Below are 18,664 nucleotides of genomic sequence, written 5' to 3' on the forward strand. Positions count from 1 at the left end.
ACAACAGTCATGTCTTCTTATCTCTCCCGGTTCTGAAGGTTGACTGGGCAGTTCAGGGTCTTTTATGAAACTGCAGTCAGATATAGCAGTTAGGGCTGTGCTTATCTCAAAGACTGCTTTGTTCACATGTCTGGCACCTGGGCTGAGAAGATTGAAAAAGCTGGGGGCTGGAGTAGCTCGGGCTTTCTCTTCTCTATGTGGTTTCTCCTTACCATCTTTCCTTATGTTGTTGTCAGACTACCTGGATTTCTTATGTGGTGGCCTAGGGCTCCCAGAGCCAGTATCCCAAGTTCAGTTCAGTGCAGTTCAGTCACACAGTCGTGTCTGACTCTTTGTGACATGCATCGCAGCACACCAGGCCTCCCTGTCCATCACCAACTCCCAGAGTCTACCCAAACTCATCTCCATTGATTCGGTTATACCATCCAGCTGTCTAATCCACTGTCGTCCCCTTCTTCTCCTGCCCTCAATCCCTCCCAGCATCAGGGTCTTTTCCAATGAGCCAACTCTTCGCATGAGGTGGCCAAAGTATTGGAGTTTCAGCTTCAGCATCAGTCCTTCTAATGAACACCCAGGACTGATCTCCTTTAGGATGGACTGGTTGTATCTCCTTGCAGTCCAAGGGACTCTCAAGAGTCTTCTCCAACACCACACTTCAAAAGCATCAATTCTTCGGCACTCAGCCTTCTTCACAGTCCAGCTTTCACATCCATACATGACCACAGGAAAAACCATAGCCTTGACTAGATGGACCTTTGTTGGCAAAGTAATGTCTCTGCTTTTGAATATGCTATCTAGGATTGTCATAGTTTTCCTTCCAAGGAGTAAGAGTCTTTTAATTTCATGGCTGCAATCACCATCTACAGTGATTTTGGGGCCCAAAAAAATAAAGTCTGACACTGTTTCCACTGTTTCCCCATCTATTTGCCATGAAGTGGTGGGACTGGATGCCATGATCTTTGTTTTCTGAATGTTGAGCTTTAAGCCAACTTTTTCACTTTCCTCTTTCACTTTCATCAAGAGGCTTTTTAGTTCTTCTTCACTTTCTGCCATAAGGGTGGTATCATCTGCATATCTGAGGTTATTGATATTTCTCCTGGCAATCTTGATTCCACCTTGTGCTTCTTCCAGCCCAGCGTTTCTCATGATGTACTCTGCATAGATGAGAAACCAACAAAAGTTTCATGTCATTTTGCTGTAATTTAGCTTTGGAATTTGGGCCGCTTCATCTCTAATGTGTCTTATTCACAGAAGCAGTCACACAGGCCCTCCCAAGTTTAAGGGAAATATTTATAGGCTCCACTTGAAGTTGACTGGGCTTGGGTGAGCCTGAGATGGCTTCCACAGCTGTTGGAACAGGCCTGCATTACTCTCTGGCTGGTGGGCAGAAGCCTCAGCCCCTTGCCCTGGGGAGCTCTCCGTGGGGTTTCTCGAGCATCTTCTCAACAAGGCGACTCCTGGCTTTCTCCTGGAGCAATTGATCCAGAGAGCAGGGCAGAGCCTTTAGTGCTTTTTTACAACCTCCTCTTGGAGGTCAGTCACCATCGTTTATAGCTGACTCTGTTAGAAATAAATCACTAGCCATCCCCATTCAAGGGGAGAAGCAGTAAGCTCCATCTTTAGAAGGGAGTACCAAAGAATTTGTGGACATAGTTTAAATTATATTTCATATATTCAAAGTTTTGTCCTGCTACCATTAGTATTTTCTTCAAACTAAACATTTAGACCATTTTCTTTAGTAGATTCCTAGTCTGGTTCTAGTGCTGGCTCTTCTCCCTGTGAACTTGGTTTTCTTTGTAGGACTTTTCTAGAATCATTGTTTTCAAGCTTGTTTTTGGTTATGCTTTTTCTTTTAACCACTTGCTCAGATCACCTGATACACAAACTAACTTTCTCACAATGAAACTATAAAATTTAAATCCATTTTACTTTGTATTTATGGTTTTTATCTTTTTATTTGTCATTATTGATTAGAATTAGGACATTCAAATATGAGAATAAATAGGGAACATGTTTAAATTCCCTGTTTGGAGGAAAACTTTTCCTCTACCTACCTACGTAGGAATGGCTGGTCTGGGGCTGGTATATCTGTATTTTACTGAAGTATCACAGATTTACAGTGTTGTATTAGTGTACAGTGGAGTGATCCAGTTATAAATGTACACATATTCATTCTTTTTTAGATTCTTTTCTCATATAGATTATCACGGAATGTTGAGTAGAGTTTCATTTGCCATAAAGTAGGTCCTAGTTGGTTATGTATCTTATGTATAATAGTGTGTGTGTGTTCATCTCAGGTTTCTCATTTATCCCTCCCTACAGAATTGGTTTTTGTTATCTGTTAGTCTGTTTTTGTTCTGTAATAATTTCATTGCTTTTCTTTTTTAAAAAAAATTGGATTGCATGTCTGCGTGGTATCATAAGATGTTTGTCCTTGTCCTACTTCACTCAGTGTGACAATTTCTAGGTCCATCTGTGTTGCTGCAAATGGCATTATTTCATTCTCTTTTATGGCTGAATAATATTCCCTTGTGTCTGTGTACCTCGTCTTCTTTATCCATTCCTCTGTTGATAGACATTTAGGTTGCTTCCATGGCTTGGCTACAGTGAACATGGGGGTGCAGGCAGCCTTTTGGTTTATGGTTTTCTGTGGATACACGTCCAGCAGTGGGATTGATGGATCATATGATAGTTTTATTTTTACTTTTTTAAGGAACCTCCGTACTGTTCTCCACAACGGTTGTACCAATTTATATTTTGTATGGGGCCAATATTAATCATTGATCACTTTGGAGAGAGAATTTCATGATTAATAACCAGACTGAAAGGTCTAAGTGGCCTTGACCTTTTGTCCTGTTGTCTTATAAAAATCTTTCTAATCTCTGTTTTTCATTTGAGAATTAATTAGAAAGATAGACTTAAGGAACTCCTCTATCCATTGATACTGCCCCAAACAGTAAGTTGTTTGCATGTGTTTTTAGGTGAAGACCCAGAAGAAAGGCGTGGACAGGTTCTCATCCTTCTAGTGGAGCAGGCACTGCGTTTCCATGACTACAAAGCTGCTAATGTGCATTGTCAGGAGCTGATGGCCACAGGTGAAGTAGACACCACTTAACACTTTGCTCATGTTTTTTTTTTTTTTTTTTTTGCTCATGTTCTGACTCATGGACGAGATCTCTTTTGAAATCACTTGGTCTAATTGGTAAGCCAGCCACACTGTGTTCATAGGCCTTGGGAGATGTTTTGTGAGCACTGATAAGTAGGTATTCCATGTGCTTGTATATTAATGTAAATACTTTAATGGGCTCAAGGGGTTACGTTTTATCTGGGATATGGTTGCTTTCCATTCCATATTAAAAGTAGGCTCATAATTTTAATAGCAATTTTATGTAAAATATTTTAATTTTAAAATATTACAAAATATGTAAATTTTTTAATGTATTTGACATATAATAGAAAAAATTTCAAATTTGAAATATCTGTAATTTGTGACTACATTGTCTGTATTTCTATTCTTTAATTTCTTTAAAAGATCACAAAATGCTTTTCGAATTTGAGCAGTTGGGAAGTAGCTTGCCACTGATACTGAAATTATAACTCAAGTCTCTGGAGGATAAGCAGGTTGTATTGTGGAATAATTTCTCTATGAAAGAGCACATTCCCCAGAGGAGTAGCCAGGAATGTTGTCTTGTCATAGGCTCTGGGCTAAATGATCTGCTTTTTGCAGTTGTGCCTGAGTATGTGGAAACTCAGGCACACTTAGCTGTTTACCCACTGCCTGTGCATGGCTAATGATGCAATGCTTCACTTTGTGATACCTCCTGGTGTTGCACACTGATGATTTGTATATTTGCTGTATACTGGTAAAATAAATGATTATTCTGACACTTGTTAAAAGGAGTAAGGAAGACTTTATTCAGGACTTTTGTAACGGAAGAGAAATCAGGCTCAACTCCAAATACAGAAAAGACAGCTGGGAATTTATCACCGAGGATCAGGTTAAGGGGATCAACAATGGTTGAAAAATTACAGTGATGAGACATCCGGGATAGGGGCATTTGTACTAAACTGACTTACTGGTGGCACGCCAGGGTGATCAGATACAAAGGGTGGGAGATTCTCTTTAAACTGACTTGGCAGGATTCTTGACTGAAACTGGATTATAACAGGTTCAACAAAGGCTGGGCCAAGGTAGAGGTCTCGTTTAAAAGAGGACTCAGAGAAGCCTGAGTGAAGTTTGGTCAAGGAGAGAGTTTGGTGATACATCTGTGAAAATGTTGAAAACTGGATAAAAGCTTAACACTTTACAACCTCAGCATTGGAAAACTGGTTTCATGGAAAAACTGTCAGATATTAACCTAGTGATTGTGCACCACTAAATCACTGCAGATGGTGACTGCAGCCATGATATTAAAAGACGCTTACTCCTTGGAAGGAAAGTTATGACCAACCTAGATAGCATATTCAAAAGCAGAGACATTACTTTGCCAACAAAGGTCCGTCTAGTCAAGGCTATGGTTTTTCCTGTGGTCATGTATGGATGTGAGAGTTGGACTGTGAAGAAGGCTGAGCACCGAAGAATTGATGCTTTTGAAGTGTGGTGTTGGAGAAGACTCTTGAGAGTCCCTTGGACTGCAAGGAGATCCAACCAGTCCATTGTGAAGGAGATCAGCCCTGGGATTTCTTTGGAAGGAATGATGCTAAAGCTGAAACTCCAGTACTTTGGCTACCTAATGCAAAGAGTTGACTCATTGGAAAAGACTGATGCTGGGAGGGATTGGGGGCAGGAAGAGAAGGGGATGACAGAGGATGAGATGGCTAGATGGTATCACCAACTTGATAGACATGAGTTTGAGTGAACTCCAGGAGTTGGTGATGGACAGGGAGGCCTGGCATGCTGCGATTCATGGGGTCACAAAGAGTCGGACACGACTGAGCGACTGAACTGAACTGAACTGAAGTTCAGAATAGTTATGGTATTCTGGAAAATCATTGTCTTAGTTCACTATCATTTACTTAGAGAGCTTTGTATTAAGTTTATTCCTATAAGGATAGTACTTGGATTAATTCTGACTTTGTATATTTAGAGAAATTATCCTGGGCCAAGGCCTTTGTACTTAGAAACAAGACCTACTTTCTAACTGGATGTCCTTCAAATAAGAATGAAAATGCGTTTTAAGAGTTTAGAGCATAAACTTGCATAGGGCAAAGCCCTCTGCCGAGAGTCAGACTCTGAGTGTATTTTTGGCACTGTCCCTGGACCTCTGTCTTCATGTGTGAAGTGGATGATTCTTTGTAGCTTTCCACAATAATTTATCTTTTTCTAGAACTTTGCAGTGTATAAACTGCTTTTAAGTACAGTTTTTTTAAAAATAAAGATTGTTTAATCTTTACAGTCTTCCCTTAACAACCTTCCTTAGTGGTTCAGATGGTAAAGAATCTGCCTGCAATGAGGGAGACCTGGGTTCAGTGCCTGGGTTGCGAAGATCACCTGGAGAAGGGAACAGCTATCCATTCCAGTATTCTGGCTTGGAGAATTACATGGACTGTACAGTCTATGGGGTTGCATAGAGTCAGATACAACTGAGCGACTTTCAATTTCACTTTACAACCAAGGGAAAGAGGAATTACTATTATTTTTGTTTTTTTGCGGTGGTGAGGGATGATGATGTTTGGACCTTTCTCAAGCTCACACAGTGCTTGGTCCACACTCAGTTCTTTCTGAATTCAGATACTCAGTCGTTTTTACTCAACATCAAATCTTAGTAAATTATCTGTAGTCATTGTCAGGTTGAAGATAATTTACTATTTGTAGTCATTTTCATCTGAAATTTAACATAGTTTATCAGAAAAACTTGTCTGGAGCGCTGCTGAACTTTCTGGATAATACACTCACCTAATATTTCTTTTCTGTTTTAGATCATTGTGTTTTTCTGCTTATATAATGATACATATCACTATGACTGACTTTGCTTTGGTAACATAAGACCTCAGTAAAAAGCCATTACGTTTTTCAAGTTGGATTGAAAATTTCTTTCTTCTAGTGAAAATCAGTTTGTTTTTCTTGCCCATTTTTCAGGTTACTCTAAAAGCTGGGATGTTTGTAGCCAGTTAGCACAATCAGAAGGTTACCAGGACTTGGCCACTCGGCAAGAGCTCATGGCTTTTGCTCTGACACATTGCCCTCCCAGCAGCATTGAACTTCTTTTAGCTGCCAGCAGCTCTCTGAAGACAGAAGTAAGTCTCCCAATAAAGTAAATCCTGAACTGTATCAAGTGTATTTTGTTGGGTCTGTGGATCTTGGGTTTGTGCTTTTTTTGTTTTACCAATAATATGAAAATTTTAATTTATGGAAAAAATAGTTTGTTACTTACAAATTTGAAGATATTAAGCTATAAAATAGTGGTGTTGGCTTTATTCCAGTAAAGAAAGGCTACAGGTATGAGAAATAAGAGAATAGTATTAGGAAACAATTTATTGAATATAATGGGGAACATTAGTATTGTCAAGAACAAAATATTTAAGAGGAGGTCCTGTGTAGTATACTGGAAACCATGTGAGTTAAAACTGGTGGTGACACCATCCCCTTAGAAGCTCTTTGGAAATAGCAGGGTGTGGGCTTTGGTTGGAGAGAAGCTCAGTTTCCTAAAATTCACAGGCTAGATCTGCATCACGGGGATGTTAGGCCAGTTGTAAAATGCATGTGAAGAATTCTGGAATTCATATTTTTATCTCCTGGCCATTCATTACATTGTACATCAGGTTTCCCACAGTTAATTCCGCTCCTGAAATGGTGGTTGCATCCTTGGGAAGGTGTTCATGGAGCCCTGAAGTCAGCCTGTTACCACTAGGAGATGCTCCTGAAACTGTGGTTGCATCCTTGGGAAGGTGTTCATGAAGCCCTGAAGTCAGCCTGTTACCACTAGGAGATTGCACTTTTTTGTTTGTTTGTTTTTCCCCCTCGAAAGAATGCTTTTTAAGTTTCAAGTCTACATTGTAAAATGAGGCAAATTTAAAAACAATTCTGTTACAATATATAGTGTTCTTTTTCAGATTCTTTATCAAAGAGTGAATTTTCAAATCCATCCAGAAGGAGGGGAGAGTATCAATATGTCACCATTGATGAGTAAAGCACTGCAAGAGGTGAGTCTGGGTGAGAGGGAGGAGTTTGAAAGGTGCTTGTGAGAGGAATGAAACAGTTATCTCACACTGTATGTGTGGTATGTGTAGACTGTTCTTTTTAGCTTTGTGTGTCTGTGTGAAATGTAGCATTCATATCAGTTCAGTTCAGTCGCTCAGTCGTGTCCGACTCTTTGCGACCCCGTGAACTGCAGCACGCCAGGCCTCCCTGTCCCTCACCAACTCCTGGATTCGTATAGAAAAATGTATAAAACAAAGATGTCCATCTTAATAAAGTATCATAAAGAAAACATGCACAAACCCATCACACAGATAAATAGCTCATGACAAGCCTTCCCCTGCACACCCTTCTAACTTTTAGCTTTGCTGTCCTTCCAGAGATCCTGACTCATCGTGATAACCAGATCCACGTATGTTCTGTTCTTCTTTTAAAGTAATTTAGAAACCTCTAACACCCATCCCAGAGTGGTAGTTTAATTTTAGCTGTTTTTGCACTGTATAGAAATAATTACATTCAGTATTACATTTGTGAGGTTTATCCATGCTATTGTAAGTACTGCAGTCGATCTTATTGTTACTGCGGTATAGAGATTAATTGCTATATGCATACATTCCAGTTTATCCTTTCTAATACTGACTGACACTGGTTTATTTTCCATTTTGGTACTGACATAATGCTGTATCATCACTGTGTAGTGTTCCTGGTGCACATGTACAGACTTGGAGGTGTGTGTTGTCAGATAAGTGTGTTTGTTCAACCCCAGTTGATAGTCCCAATGCCAAAGAATGCTCAAACTACTGCACAATTGCACTCATCTCACATGCTAGTAAAGTAATGCTCAAAATTCTCCAAGCCAGGCTTCAGCAATATGTGAACCGTGAACTTCCTCATGTTCAAGCTGGTTTTAGAAAAGGCAGAGGAATGAGAGATCAAATTGCCAACATCCTCTGGATCATCGAAAAAGCAAGAGAGTTCCAGAAAAACATCTATTTCTGCTTTATTGACTATGCCAAAGCCTTTGACTGTGTGGACCACAATAAACTGTGGAAAATTCTGAAAGAGATGGGAATCCCAGACCACCTGACCTGCCTCTTGAGAAATGTGTATGCAGGTCAGGAAGCAACAGTTAGAACTGGACGTGGAACAATAGACTGGTTCCAAATAGGAAAAGGAGTTCGTCAAGGCTGTATATTGTCACCCTGTTTATTTAACTTATATGCAGAGTACATCATGAGAAACGCTGGACTGGGAGAAACACAAGTTGGAATCAAGATTGCCAGGAGAAATATCAATAACCTCAGATATGCAGATGACACCACCCTTATGGCAGAAAGTAAAGAGGAACTCAAAAGCCTCTTGATGAAAGTGAAAGTGGAGAGTGAAAAAGTTGGCTTAAAGCTCAACATTCAGAAAACGAAGATCATGGCATCCGGTCCCATCACTTCATGGGAAGTAGATGGGGAAACAGTGGAAACAGTGTCAGACTTTATTTTCTGGGCTCCAAAATCACTACAGATGGTGACTGCAGCCATGAAATTAAAAGACGCTGACTCCTTGGAAGGAAAATTATGACCAACCTAGATAGCATATTCAAAAGCAGAGACATTACTTTGCTAACAAAGGTTCGTCTAGTCAAGGCTATGGTTTTTCCTGTGGTCATGTATGGATGTGAGAGTTGGACTGTGAAGAAAGCTGAGCGCCGAAGAATTGATGCTTTTGAAGTGTGGTGTTGGAGAAGACTGCAAGGAGATCCAGCCAGTCCATTCTGAAGGAGATCAGCCCTGGGATTTCTTTGAAAGGAATGATGCTAAAGCTGAAACTCCAGTACTTTGGCCACCTCATGTGAAGAGTTGATTCATTGGAAAAGACTCTGATGCTGGGAGGGATTGGGGGCAGGAGGAGAAGGGGACGACAGAGGATGAGATGGCTGGATGGCATCACTGACTCGATGGATGTGAGTCTCAGTGAACTCCGGGAGTTGGTGATGGACAGGGAGGCCTGGCGTGCTGCGATTCATGGGGTCGCAAAGAGTCGGACACGACTGAGCGACTGATATGATCTGATCTGATGATTCTCTTGAATGGTTTTACCCATTGCACACTCAGCAGCCGAGTTTGGGATTGCCATTTGCTCCCATCCAGGTAGTGCCAACTACTTTGGCATGGGTAGTTGTCAAAACTTTACCTCTTAAGTGTTTTGAGATACCTGTTTATGCTTTTGATTTGCATTTTTTGGTTGCTGGTGAGATGAACTTAACTCAGGGGGGAGCCTCTTTTGTGAGGTTCCTTGTTCAATTCCCTTGTCCATTTTCTGTTGAATTTTAGTCCTTTTTCTCTTTCCTCATTGAAATTCTTAGGAATAAAATTTGTCTGGAGTCATTAAGTATTAATACGTATGAATCTCAGGAGAGCTGGTCCTGGGAAAGGAAGGAGGAGGTGTGTACTCACCAATACCTCTTTAGCTGTTTAACCTTTGCTCCCTGGAGTTTAACTTCTTATGACTATTTCTGGCAATACAGAAGTGGCGTTTTTTTTGTTTGTTTTTTTTTAGGTCAAAAACAGTAGGTAGTCTAACTAGATAAATTAAGAGATGATAATCGTCTTTTTAGGTTGGTTTCCACAGGATTCCTTTAAATGGTAAGCTTTACTTTTATCCTAGCAACTATTTTAGAAGACATCTGTTGTGATAAGTGAGCTATATCTTAGCTCCTTTTTTTGTTTTTATCTATTTTTTTTTTTGTTTTGTTTGCTTTATGTTTCCATACGTTGATTCTCAATTTTTAAAGATCATACTCTGTTTATAGTTATTGTAATGTTGACTACATTCCTGGTTCTATACAGTCTGTCTTTGTAGCTTATTTATTTTATACCTAATAGTTTTTAATCTCTTAATCCATTACCTCTATTTTGCCCCTCCCACCTTCCCTTTCCTCACTCATAACCCTAATTTGTTCTGTACACTTGTAACTCTGTTTCCTTTTGTTATATTCACTAGTATGTTGTATTTTTTATATTCCGCATATAAGTGATTGCATACAGTATTTGTCTTCCTCTGTGTGACATTTCATTTAACACAGCACCTTCCAAGTTCATCCATGTTATTGCAGATGGCAAAATTTCATTCTTTTTTATGGCTGAATACTCTCCATTGTGTGTGCTTGTGTGTATACACAACATCTTTATAAATGGACTGTAACCATCTTGTCAGATTCATTTGTGGTTGTATACCTTGTAGTTCTTTTAGAAGTCTGGTTCAAAGCTTCATCTGTGGAGTCTGTTGATAAGAGTTAGGGCAAGATTATTTAGATTTTGCCTACAGTTGAATATACACAATTACCTCATCTCCAAAGTTCTTTCTTTTATATTAAACTTCTGCTTGGCAGCCATTTATTGATTACACATGTGTATCCCCAGTTCAGTACCAAGTAATCTCAGGATCTCAAAAAAGTTTATAAAGTGACTTTTGGCCCTTAAGGATATTTATCCTCTTCCTCCTATAAATGGTTAACTCCAAGACAGCAGTGATCGATAGAATTTTCTACAGTGAGGGGAATATTCTGTATATCTACATTGTCCAGTATAGCAGCAACTAGTCACATAGAGCTGCTGAGTATGTGACATATAGGTAGTGCAACTAAGGAATCAACATTTAAATTTTGCTTAATTTTATTTAAGTTAATTTTACTTAATTAAGGCTGCTGGATACCTGAGTGGACATCACAGTTCTAGAAGGTGAGATACTCAGAAGAGGATGGTGTTCCTCCATCAGTGCTGCAGACAAAGGACTTTGTTTCTATGGTTGGACTCCCTTCGAATTGAAGTCACAGCATTTTCCAGGGGCCTGGAGTGAGGGGGATGCTTTCTTCCTTTGGCATGTTTTGACTTGTATTGATTAGAAACTATTCAGTTTTCCCTTCCTGGATCTGAGAGCACATTAAATTCTATGGTGTTTTCTCTAGGGGATTCAGAACAGATCTTATATTGGAGATTTGGCAGATTTTACTATTTCTCAAGGTCCAGTAGAAGACTTGCTTTTCACAAGATCTTTATCCCAGTTTTTGTACCTTTTGATCCTCTGATCTCCTCCCATTTGTTCAGCTACATCTCTCACTGTTGCTCCAGCCTCCTCTCTTTTCATGCCTTCCAAACATGTGCTGTGTTCCATTCATGGTGAACTTACCCCATTCTCTGAGTAGGCTCTCTCACAGCTTTGGTGTTATTTAGGGTTCTCTCTCAAGCTCCAGAACTTTGGCCACCTGATGCGAAGAGCCGACTCCTTGGAAAAGACCCTGATGCTGGGAAAGATTGAAGGCGGGAGGAGAATGGGATTACAGAGGATGAAATGGTTGGATGGCGTTACTGAATCAATGGACATGAGTTTGGGCAAAGTTCAGGAGATAGTGAAGGACAGGGAAGCCTGGCGTGGTCCATGAGGTCGCAGGGGGTAAGACACGACTGAGCGACTGAACAACAGCAGCTGTCTGTACTGCCCTTCTTGTATTGTTTCTGATCATCTTGCTGCCCTCTTGATCTCACCTAAGCTGTCGTTGTCTTTATCAAGTTTTCCTTCAGTCCTCATCGTTCCCTCTTCTGCATCCCCCAAATATCTCATAGCATTGGATCAGCTCATGTGTGGTACGGTTTGGTGTGTATGGCGACTGGAAGTGTGTCACTTACCTTTGGTGCTCTCTCCAGAGAGTGCTTGCCACAGAGTGAGTGCCTGCTGCTGCTGCTAAGTCGCTTCAGTCATGTCCAACTCTGTGCGATCCCATAGATGGCAGCCCACCAGGCTCCCCCGTCCCTGGGATTCTCCAGGCAAGAACACTGGAGTGGGTTGCCATTTCCTTCTCCAATGCATGAAAGTGAAAAGTGAAAGTGAAGTCGCTCAGTCGTGTCCGACTCTTAGCGACCCCAGGGGCTGCGGCCCACCAGGCTCCTTTGTCCATGGGATTTTCCAGGCAAGAGTACTGGAGTGGGGTGCCATTGCCTTCTCCAGAGTGAGTGCCTAGTGAATGCTTAATACAGATGCATTGGAAGCTCCCACTGCAGAAGGATCAGTGTGTGGTAAAAATGGATTAGAAAGTAAAACTAGAAGGAATTTCCAACTAGACGCATGTGTGTGATCTGGGTGCTGTTGAGGACCTGTTGTGTTCTGGCCGTATAAGGGGAGTATCATTTCTCTATTCAGTACAGAACTGCACCGTGTTTCTGCTGAGTTCAGCTCCATAAGCTTATTCTGAAATGCCCACATCCTTCTTTATAAAATCCACAAGAAGCCTTTTGCGACCTTTGGGTTTTCCATTTCCTGCTCTCTGATGAATTAGAAAGTGTCAGCCGGGCTCCGTGGTGGCCTCTGTGGAGTAGGGCATGCTGTGTCTCCACAGGGCACGTCCTGATCCATTCAGCGTCCTCAGTACCTGTGGGAGACTGCCAGCAGTGCTTCACAGGATCCACTTAGCGAGGAAGAGGAATTCTTCCCGAATGATTCTTGTATTTTTTTTATTTTTTAGCACTCTAAAAGCTTTCCTGTCTTCCTTTCTCCTCTTTCAGCACACTGTAATATTAATAGATCTAGATCTGACAAAGTACTAATCCAAACCCTCAAACACATCATGTCTTTGATTCATGAGGCACATTTCAGAATATTATAGCTACTATTATTAGATTAAAATACAGTGCTTAGCTATAAGATGCTGTGTGTTACACATTAACAGTAAACGTAATAACCACATTAAATTATAACTTATAAATGAGAGCTGACTGTATATGTAATGTGCTTAATGCCCAAGACTTTCATTACTCAGTTGTGAAAATGATGATTTTTACTTATATATCCAAACAAAGTAAAGATGTAACTGCTGTGCAGTTGCATTTGTGTTACTACAGGTGGAGCCTTCAAGTTTGAAGATATTGGCTGTTGTTCTCAGGAACAAGATATTTGTTTTTAAGTAAAATGCATAATTTATGAGTAACTACCAAAATTAGAGTTTCCAGCTTCTTATTAATGTTGGTTATTATGTTTTTTTAGATGTAATAGTATTCCACCACTTAGAGCGTATTAACATTTTGTTTAGCTAGTGTTAGCTATATCAGATAGGCAATAATGTTTTCCCCAGATAAATCTAATTAGAGTTGAAAATGGATTATATACAAGGTTCCCATTAAAAAATCATCTTCACTATGGGAAATCTTGTTATGAACATTTTAAGTGGCTACAAATTTATAAGACTGGACTAATTATTGTTTCCAACTGGGGGCAGGGCTTGGCATAGAGCTGTTTTGAATGTATAAAAGGATTATTTAGAAATATTAAAATAAATTTCTGACAGTTGTATTTCAGTACCACGACAACTCTTTCTTTTCCCCTTCACCAGTTAATGGGCATTTGGGTGGTTTGTACTTTTTAGCTATAATGAATAATGTTGCTATGCTATGAACATTTGTATACAAGTCTTTGTATGAAAAAATGTTTTGATTTGTTGTGGAGGTATCTGGGAGTGGAACTGAAGCATTGTATGATGTATATGCTCTAAATATTGGAAAACATGGCCAAATTGTTTTCCAAAGTGGCTGCACCAGGAATTTTTAAGTTTCCCCTCTCTTCATATCCTTGCTGATACTTAACTCTTGAATGGCTTTTTGTGAAAGCCATTCTTATGAGTATATGTGGTGTCTCCTTATCGTTTTGGTGTGTGTTTCTAAATAAGTAACGATAATGAGCATCTTTTCATGTGCTTTCTTGCACTTTCTGTACCTTCTTTGATGAAATGGCTACAAATATTTTCCCAGTTTCTTTTTAGCTGTTACGTCAACTCCTTATTAAGTCATAAGAGTTTTTGTTGTTTTTAAACTCTTGAATACAAGTTGTTGTTGGATGTGCGACTTTAAAAGATTTTTCTGTCAGTGTGTGATTTGACTTTTTACTTTCTTAATAGTGCCTTTTGAAGTGCAGAACCTTTTAACGTTGCTCAAGTCCGTTTTATTAACCTTTTCCTTTATTGCTTGCATTTTTGGTGTTGTATCAGAGAAATCTGTGCCTAGCTCAAACCTGTGAAGATTTACTCCTGTGCTTTTTCCTAAGAGTTTTACAGTTTTAGCTTTTATATGTATTGAGAGGTAGTAATGAGCCACTTTTTGTATGAGATAAGTATAAGGTTGAGGAAAATCCACATGCAGAAAGATCAGTTTAGAATTTTATCTCCTGTTATATACAGAAATGAACTCTATACGATCAGGTTTGTTTTTTCTTTTATGTGATCTCGTTCTTTCTTAAAGGATTTTAAATCTTACGCTGCACAAAGGCACAAATTAATATTTTAAAGTTTAAAATGATTTCACCTGAAATGGATTTGTGTCATAATTATTGCCTTAGTAATTTTCTTTTTTCGAGATGTTTTGGAATTTTGGTGTTCAAGCTCGTGTTGTGTTTCCTGAACCATCTGCCTTTGTCGTTACATGCAGATCACGTATGGCACAGCATGATACTGGTTGCTGGATGCATGTGCCATGAGTGTTTATCTTTTCCTTTGCTTTGGGTCATTTGGATTGTGCCCAGTCTTCCTGTGTTTTAGACTGAACTTCACTGAGCATTTTATGTACATATCTTTGCATATTCATGCTTGTATTGCCCTGGGATATAATGGAAAATATGGGCCCCTAAGACAGATAATTTCCTGTTTCTTGTGGTCCGTCTTCCATAACGTTAAGTGCTGATTAAAAAATGAAAAAGAAAATAAAAATACACTAAATATACCTCTATTTTTCCTAAATACAGTTCTCTTAATTTGGATTCAAGAATGCTAGAAGATTCAAGAAGGGTTCAGTCCCTAAAGCCCCTGAAATAGTGTGTCAAATCTGGTGTGTCTTGTTTGTGACTTAGTGTGTTCATGTATGTTCACACACATGAGTACATTCAGTTTTCTAGGGAAGGCACTTAGAGCTTGCCTTAGAAATGTGTAGGGGGCCGGGTCTTCTGAAGATAAGAAATTGTAGCCTGGCATTTTAATTAGCAGATGAACTGAAGCAGAGTCAGACGTCAGAGTGGTTAGTCCTCATGGGGTTTTCTTCTGAAAAATCATTCCAGAAGCAGCATCACCAGTAATAAGCGTTCCATTCTTAATATTTTGAGTTCAGGATGCAATTTGCTCTAAGTGTGGGGCTTCCCCAGTGGCTCAAGTAGTAAAGAATCTACGTGCAGTGCAGGAGACACAGGAGACATGAGTTCGATCCCTGGGTTAAAAGATACTCTGGAGGAGGAAATGGCAACCCACTCGAGTATTCTTGCCTGGATAATCGCGTGGACAGAGGATACAGTCTATGGGGTTGTAGTGTCAAACACGACTGAGCACATGCATGCCCATGACAGGATGAAGTGTTAGGTGAAGGGAAGTACTTTTGATCATTTAAAGATATGTTGGAAGAGAAAGGGTAGTGGCTTAGCTCAGTTTGAGCTGTTTGTGATCCTTAGTCTCTGTTATGGGTACCACCAGCTCAGTTTGAACTTGACAAACCAGTTTCTTAGAAATCAGCCCTCAGATTACCAGACACCAGAGGGATAGGGAGTCCTGGCACGCTGTGGTCCATGAGGTCAGAAAGATGTGGACAAGACTTGGCAACTGACTGAACAACAATACCAGATACCAGAGAAAGCAGCTCCCGCATGGGTTTACTATAGTGATTGATGAACAAGAATTGTTTCTGTAAGCCAGACTTGACATGTGGAACTGGTCTTGTTCTTGTGAACCTGTTTGGTAATGTTGTCTATTGTAGGACTTGAAAAATATTACTAGTGCCTATGAAGTTAACCTTTGAGCTATGTAACACTTGATGCTAATGAGATTTCATGTTAAATTTTATGCTGGGAGTTGTTGACTTGGTTTGGGAGATTAATCTATTTCTGCTGTTATACACTCTAAATTAATTAGCAATATGTGACTATGAATATAAAAACTGCCAGTAGTAATCATTTCAGGAGTAAATTTTCCTAACCTCTTTTTTCTTTCCCTATTACATGGAGTTGAAATAAAAGTCTTTTCCTTATTAATGACTCTGGTTACACTCTAATCTGGTAGACTGCTCCCCAGTTAAATGTTTCTTCTGTAGTCTAAACGAGCCTTTTGTTTTGCTTTCTCTATAAGGGAGGAATCTTACAGAAAAGCCTTTGGTCATGTACATTTCTGTGCATTGACATTTCATTTACTTTTCAGTTTCAGATGTTTAAATTTTTTATATTGAGTCAGCCAGTCCATATGAACAGAGTAAAGTTTAGGTTTATTTTATGAAATGGTGTAATTGTCTTATAGCCTATATTTTTTGATATTTTTCAATGAATTTGATTTTCCCCTGAATGAAGTTATTTCATGCTTAAGTGCCATATTTCTTATCATGTTTATATTTTTTAGTTTCTATACTTGGATTAGTTGATAACACTCAGATCACTCCATAACCCTCTTGAGTAGGGAGATTCTAAAGATGAGCCAGAATTGAAAGTGTGACATGAAACCTTACCTGAATAACAGTTAGTTGCTGTAAGCATAACATATTAGATTTAGAAAATGTTTCTTCAAGCATAGGTACAGTACAATCAGACTTCCTGTTCATATCTACAGTACAAGCTATCCTTCAGTAACTTTCATACACCCTGAGCATGTAGCAATCAACAGACATCATCTCTGCCCTTGAAAAGCTGCTGTCTAGTTGAGAAGACAGACAGAAAAATCATAATTATGGCAAATATATTAAAAGTAGGCATGTAATGTAATGATTGGGAAGGAAAAGAGTATCTTCTTGACAGGATTTTACTGACAGCAAAAATACCACATTTCAAGGAAGATACAGAATTTCTTTGTGACCTTGGAGCAGGAGAAGACTTCATACAAAAAAAAAATACTAATTATAAAGTTTAAAAGCTGATAAATTGAACTAATTTAGAAGTTTGAAAACTTCTTTTAATCAAGACATCATTAAGATAATAAAATATAATCTGCAGAATAATAGAAAATGTCCATAATTTATGTATCTAATAAGGGCTATGAATCCAAAATATACAAAGAAAAACCAAAAAACTGCAAATGAATAAGAAAGACAGACAACCAACAGAAGAGTGGGCAGAAAATTTGAACAGGAACTTGAAGATCGTCCACTTTCTTTTTTCTATGGTTGGATCCAGAATCCTTGAATTTCTCTTATCTGACTTATCTCAGTCCCTTTTCGTCTTTAGAAGAAACAAATAAAAGCATTTAAACTTAAAAATGCATTTCAGATTCAAATATACCTTATGGAAACCTCTTCTATTCCCAGTATCACTGCCTTAATTCAGTTCCTGATTATTTTATCTTTTTTTTAATTGTACTTTTTTTTTTTTGGCCATGCAAGGCAGCTTGTAGGATCTTAGTTCCCTAACTGATCTTGGGTGGCCTCCGGCCGCAACCACTTGGAACAGGGCTTGGGTTCCCAGCCACAGATGGGCTGGGTCGCGGTGGTAAAAGCACCAGGTCCTAGCCACTAGGCCAGTGGTCAGTGTCAAGGGCCCTGACTGACCCTTTGGCTTTGCAGAAAAGAATTGCCACAAAGACAGAAAATAGTGAAGCAAGTAAAGTATTTATTAGGAGTAAAAAGAGTACATTACCTGAGGATAGACACAGGCAGACTCAGAGAGAGAGAGTCCCTGAGTTGCTGAGTCATGCCTTTGTGGTAGTTTGAATTACTTTCATGGGGCATTTCTTCCGGGTTTCCTTTGGCGAGTCATTGTGATTTGCCTGCTTCACAGTCCTTACGTGGTTTATCTCAGGATCCTCCCATGTGGGCACATGCATCTCTTTGCCAAGATGGATGCTACCGCAAAGGCATATGGGTGGAACATCCCATGACATGACTCTCCCTTGGCCTCCAAGGAGCCTTTTCTGCCCATGTGTGGTTAGGGAGGTCTCTGACTTCGGGAACAAGAAATGTGTGGTCTGTGCAGTGTCTAGCCTCCTCCCTTTATTCCCCTGCTATTTTTGTCTTGGAATTTCCATCAACAGAGAATGAATCTCCAATTACTTTACCCTGGGTTGGGGGGCGTGGCGGGCGTAGTCCCATCTGCCTCATGACCAAGAATTAAACCCAGGCCCTTGGCAGTGAAAGCACAGAGTCCTAACCTCTGGGCCACTAGGGAATTCCCCGAGTCCCTGATTATTTTAAATTTGGACTAATTCACCTATCTCCTAATGGATTCCTGCTCCTGGAATAAGATTTGTAAAACATAAATCTCGTTATGTTAACTCCTTTTGTTTAAAGCCTCTTGTCCAGGTGATGATGGAGGTGCTTTGGTGTCATGTCAGTAGGTCTCTTGCTGGTCTTGCCTCTGCCTACCTTTGATCTTCATGTGCCCTGACCTTCATCTTTGTGTATTCTTTTCTATACCGTCATTGAATCAACTCGAGTTTCCTCCAATATTTCATGTTGGTTCATGTCTCTTATTTGTATAAGTCTACCAGGAACATCCCCTGGAGGAGGGAAAGGCTACCCATTCCAATATTCTGGC

The 18,664-nt window shown here is 39.6% G+C and overlaps 1 protein-coding gene across 2 annotated transcripts in view; it reads left to right on the top strand.

Moving 5' to 3' along the window:
* The window catches only part of NBAS (neuroblastoma amplified sequence), a 330,907-nt gene that overhangs the window by 169,749 nt on the left and 142,494 nt on the right, over positions 1-18,664 (top strand). For both annotated transcript variants that reach the window (XM_027556036.1, XM_027556037.1), the window contains 3 exons: positions 2,982-3,095; positions 6,080-6,237; positions 7,054-7,143. In XM_027556036.1, coding sequence (XP_027411837.1) covers positions 2,982-3,095; positions 6,080-6,237; positions 7,054-7,143 — 362 coding nt within the window. The remainder of the gene's footprint in view (positions 1-2,981; positions 3,096-6,079; positions 6,238-7,053; positions 7,144-18,664) is intronic.

Source organism: Bos indicus x Bos taurus, chromosome 11 (assembly GCF_003369695.1).
Source record: "Bos indicus x Bos taurus breed Angus x Brahman F1 hybrid chromosome 11, Bos_hybrid_MaternalHap_v2.0, whole genome shotgun sequence".
In the NCBI taxonomy this organism is placed as follows: domain Eukaryota; kingdom Metazoa; phylum Chordata; class Mammalia; order Artiodactyla; family Bovidae; genus Bos; species Bos indicus x Bos taurus.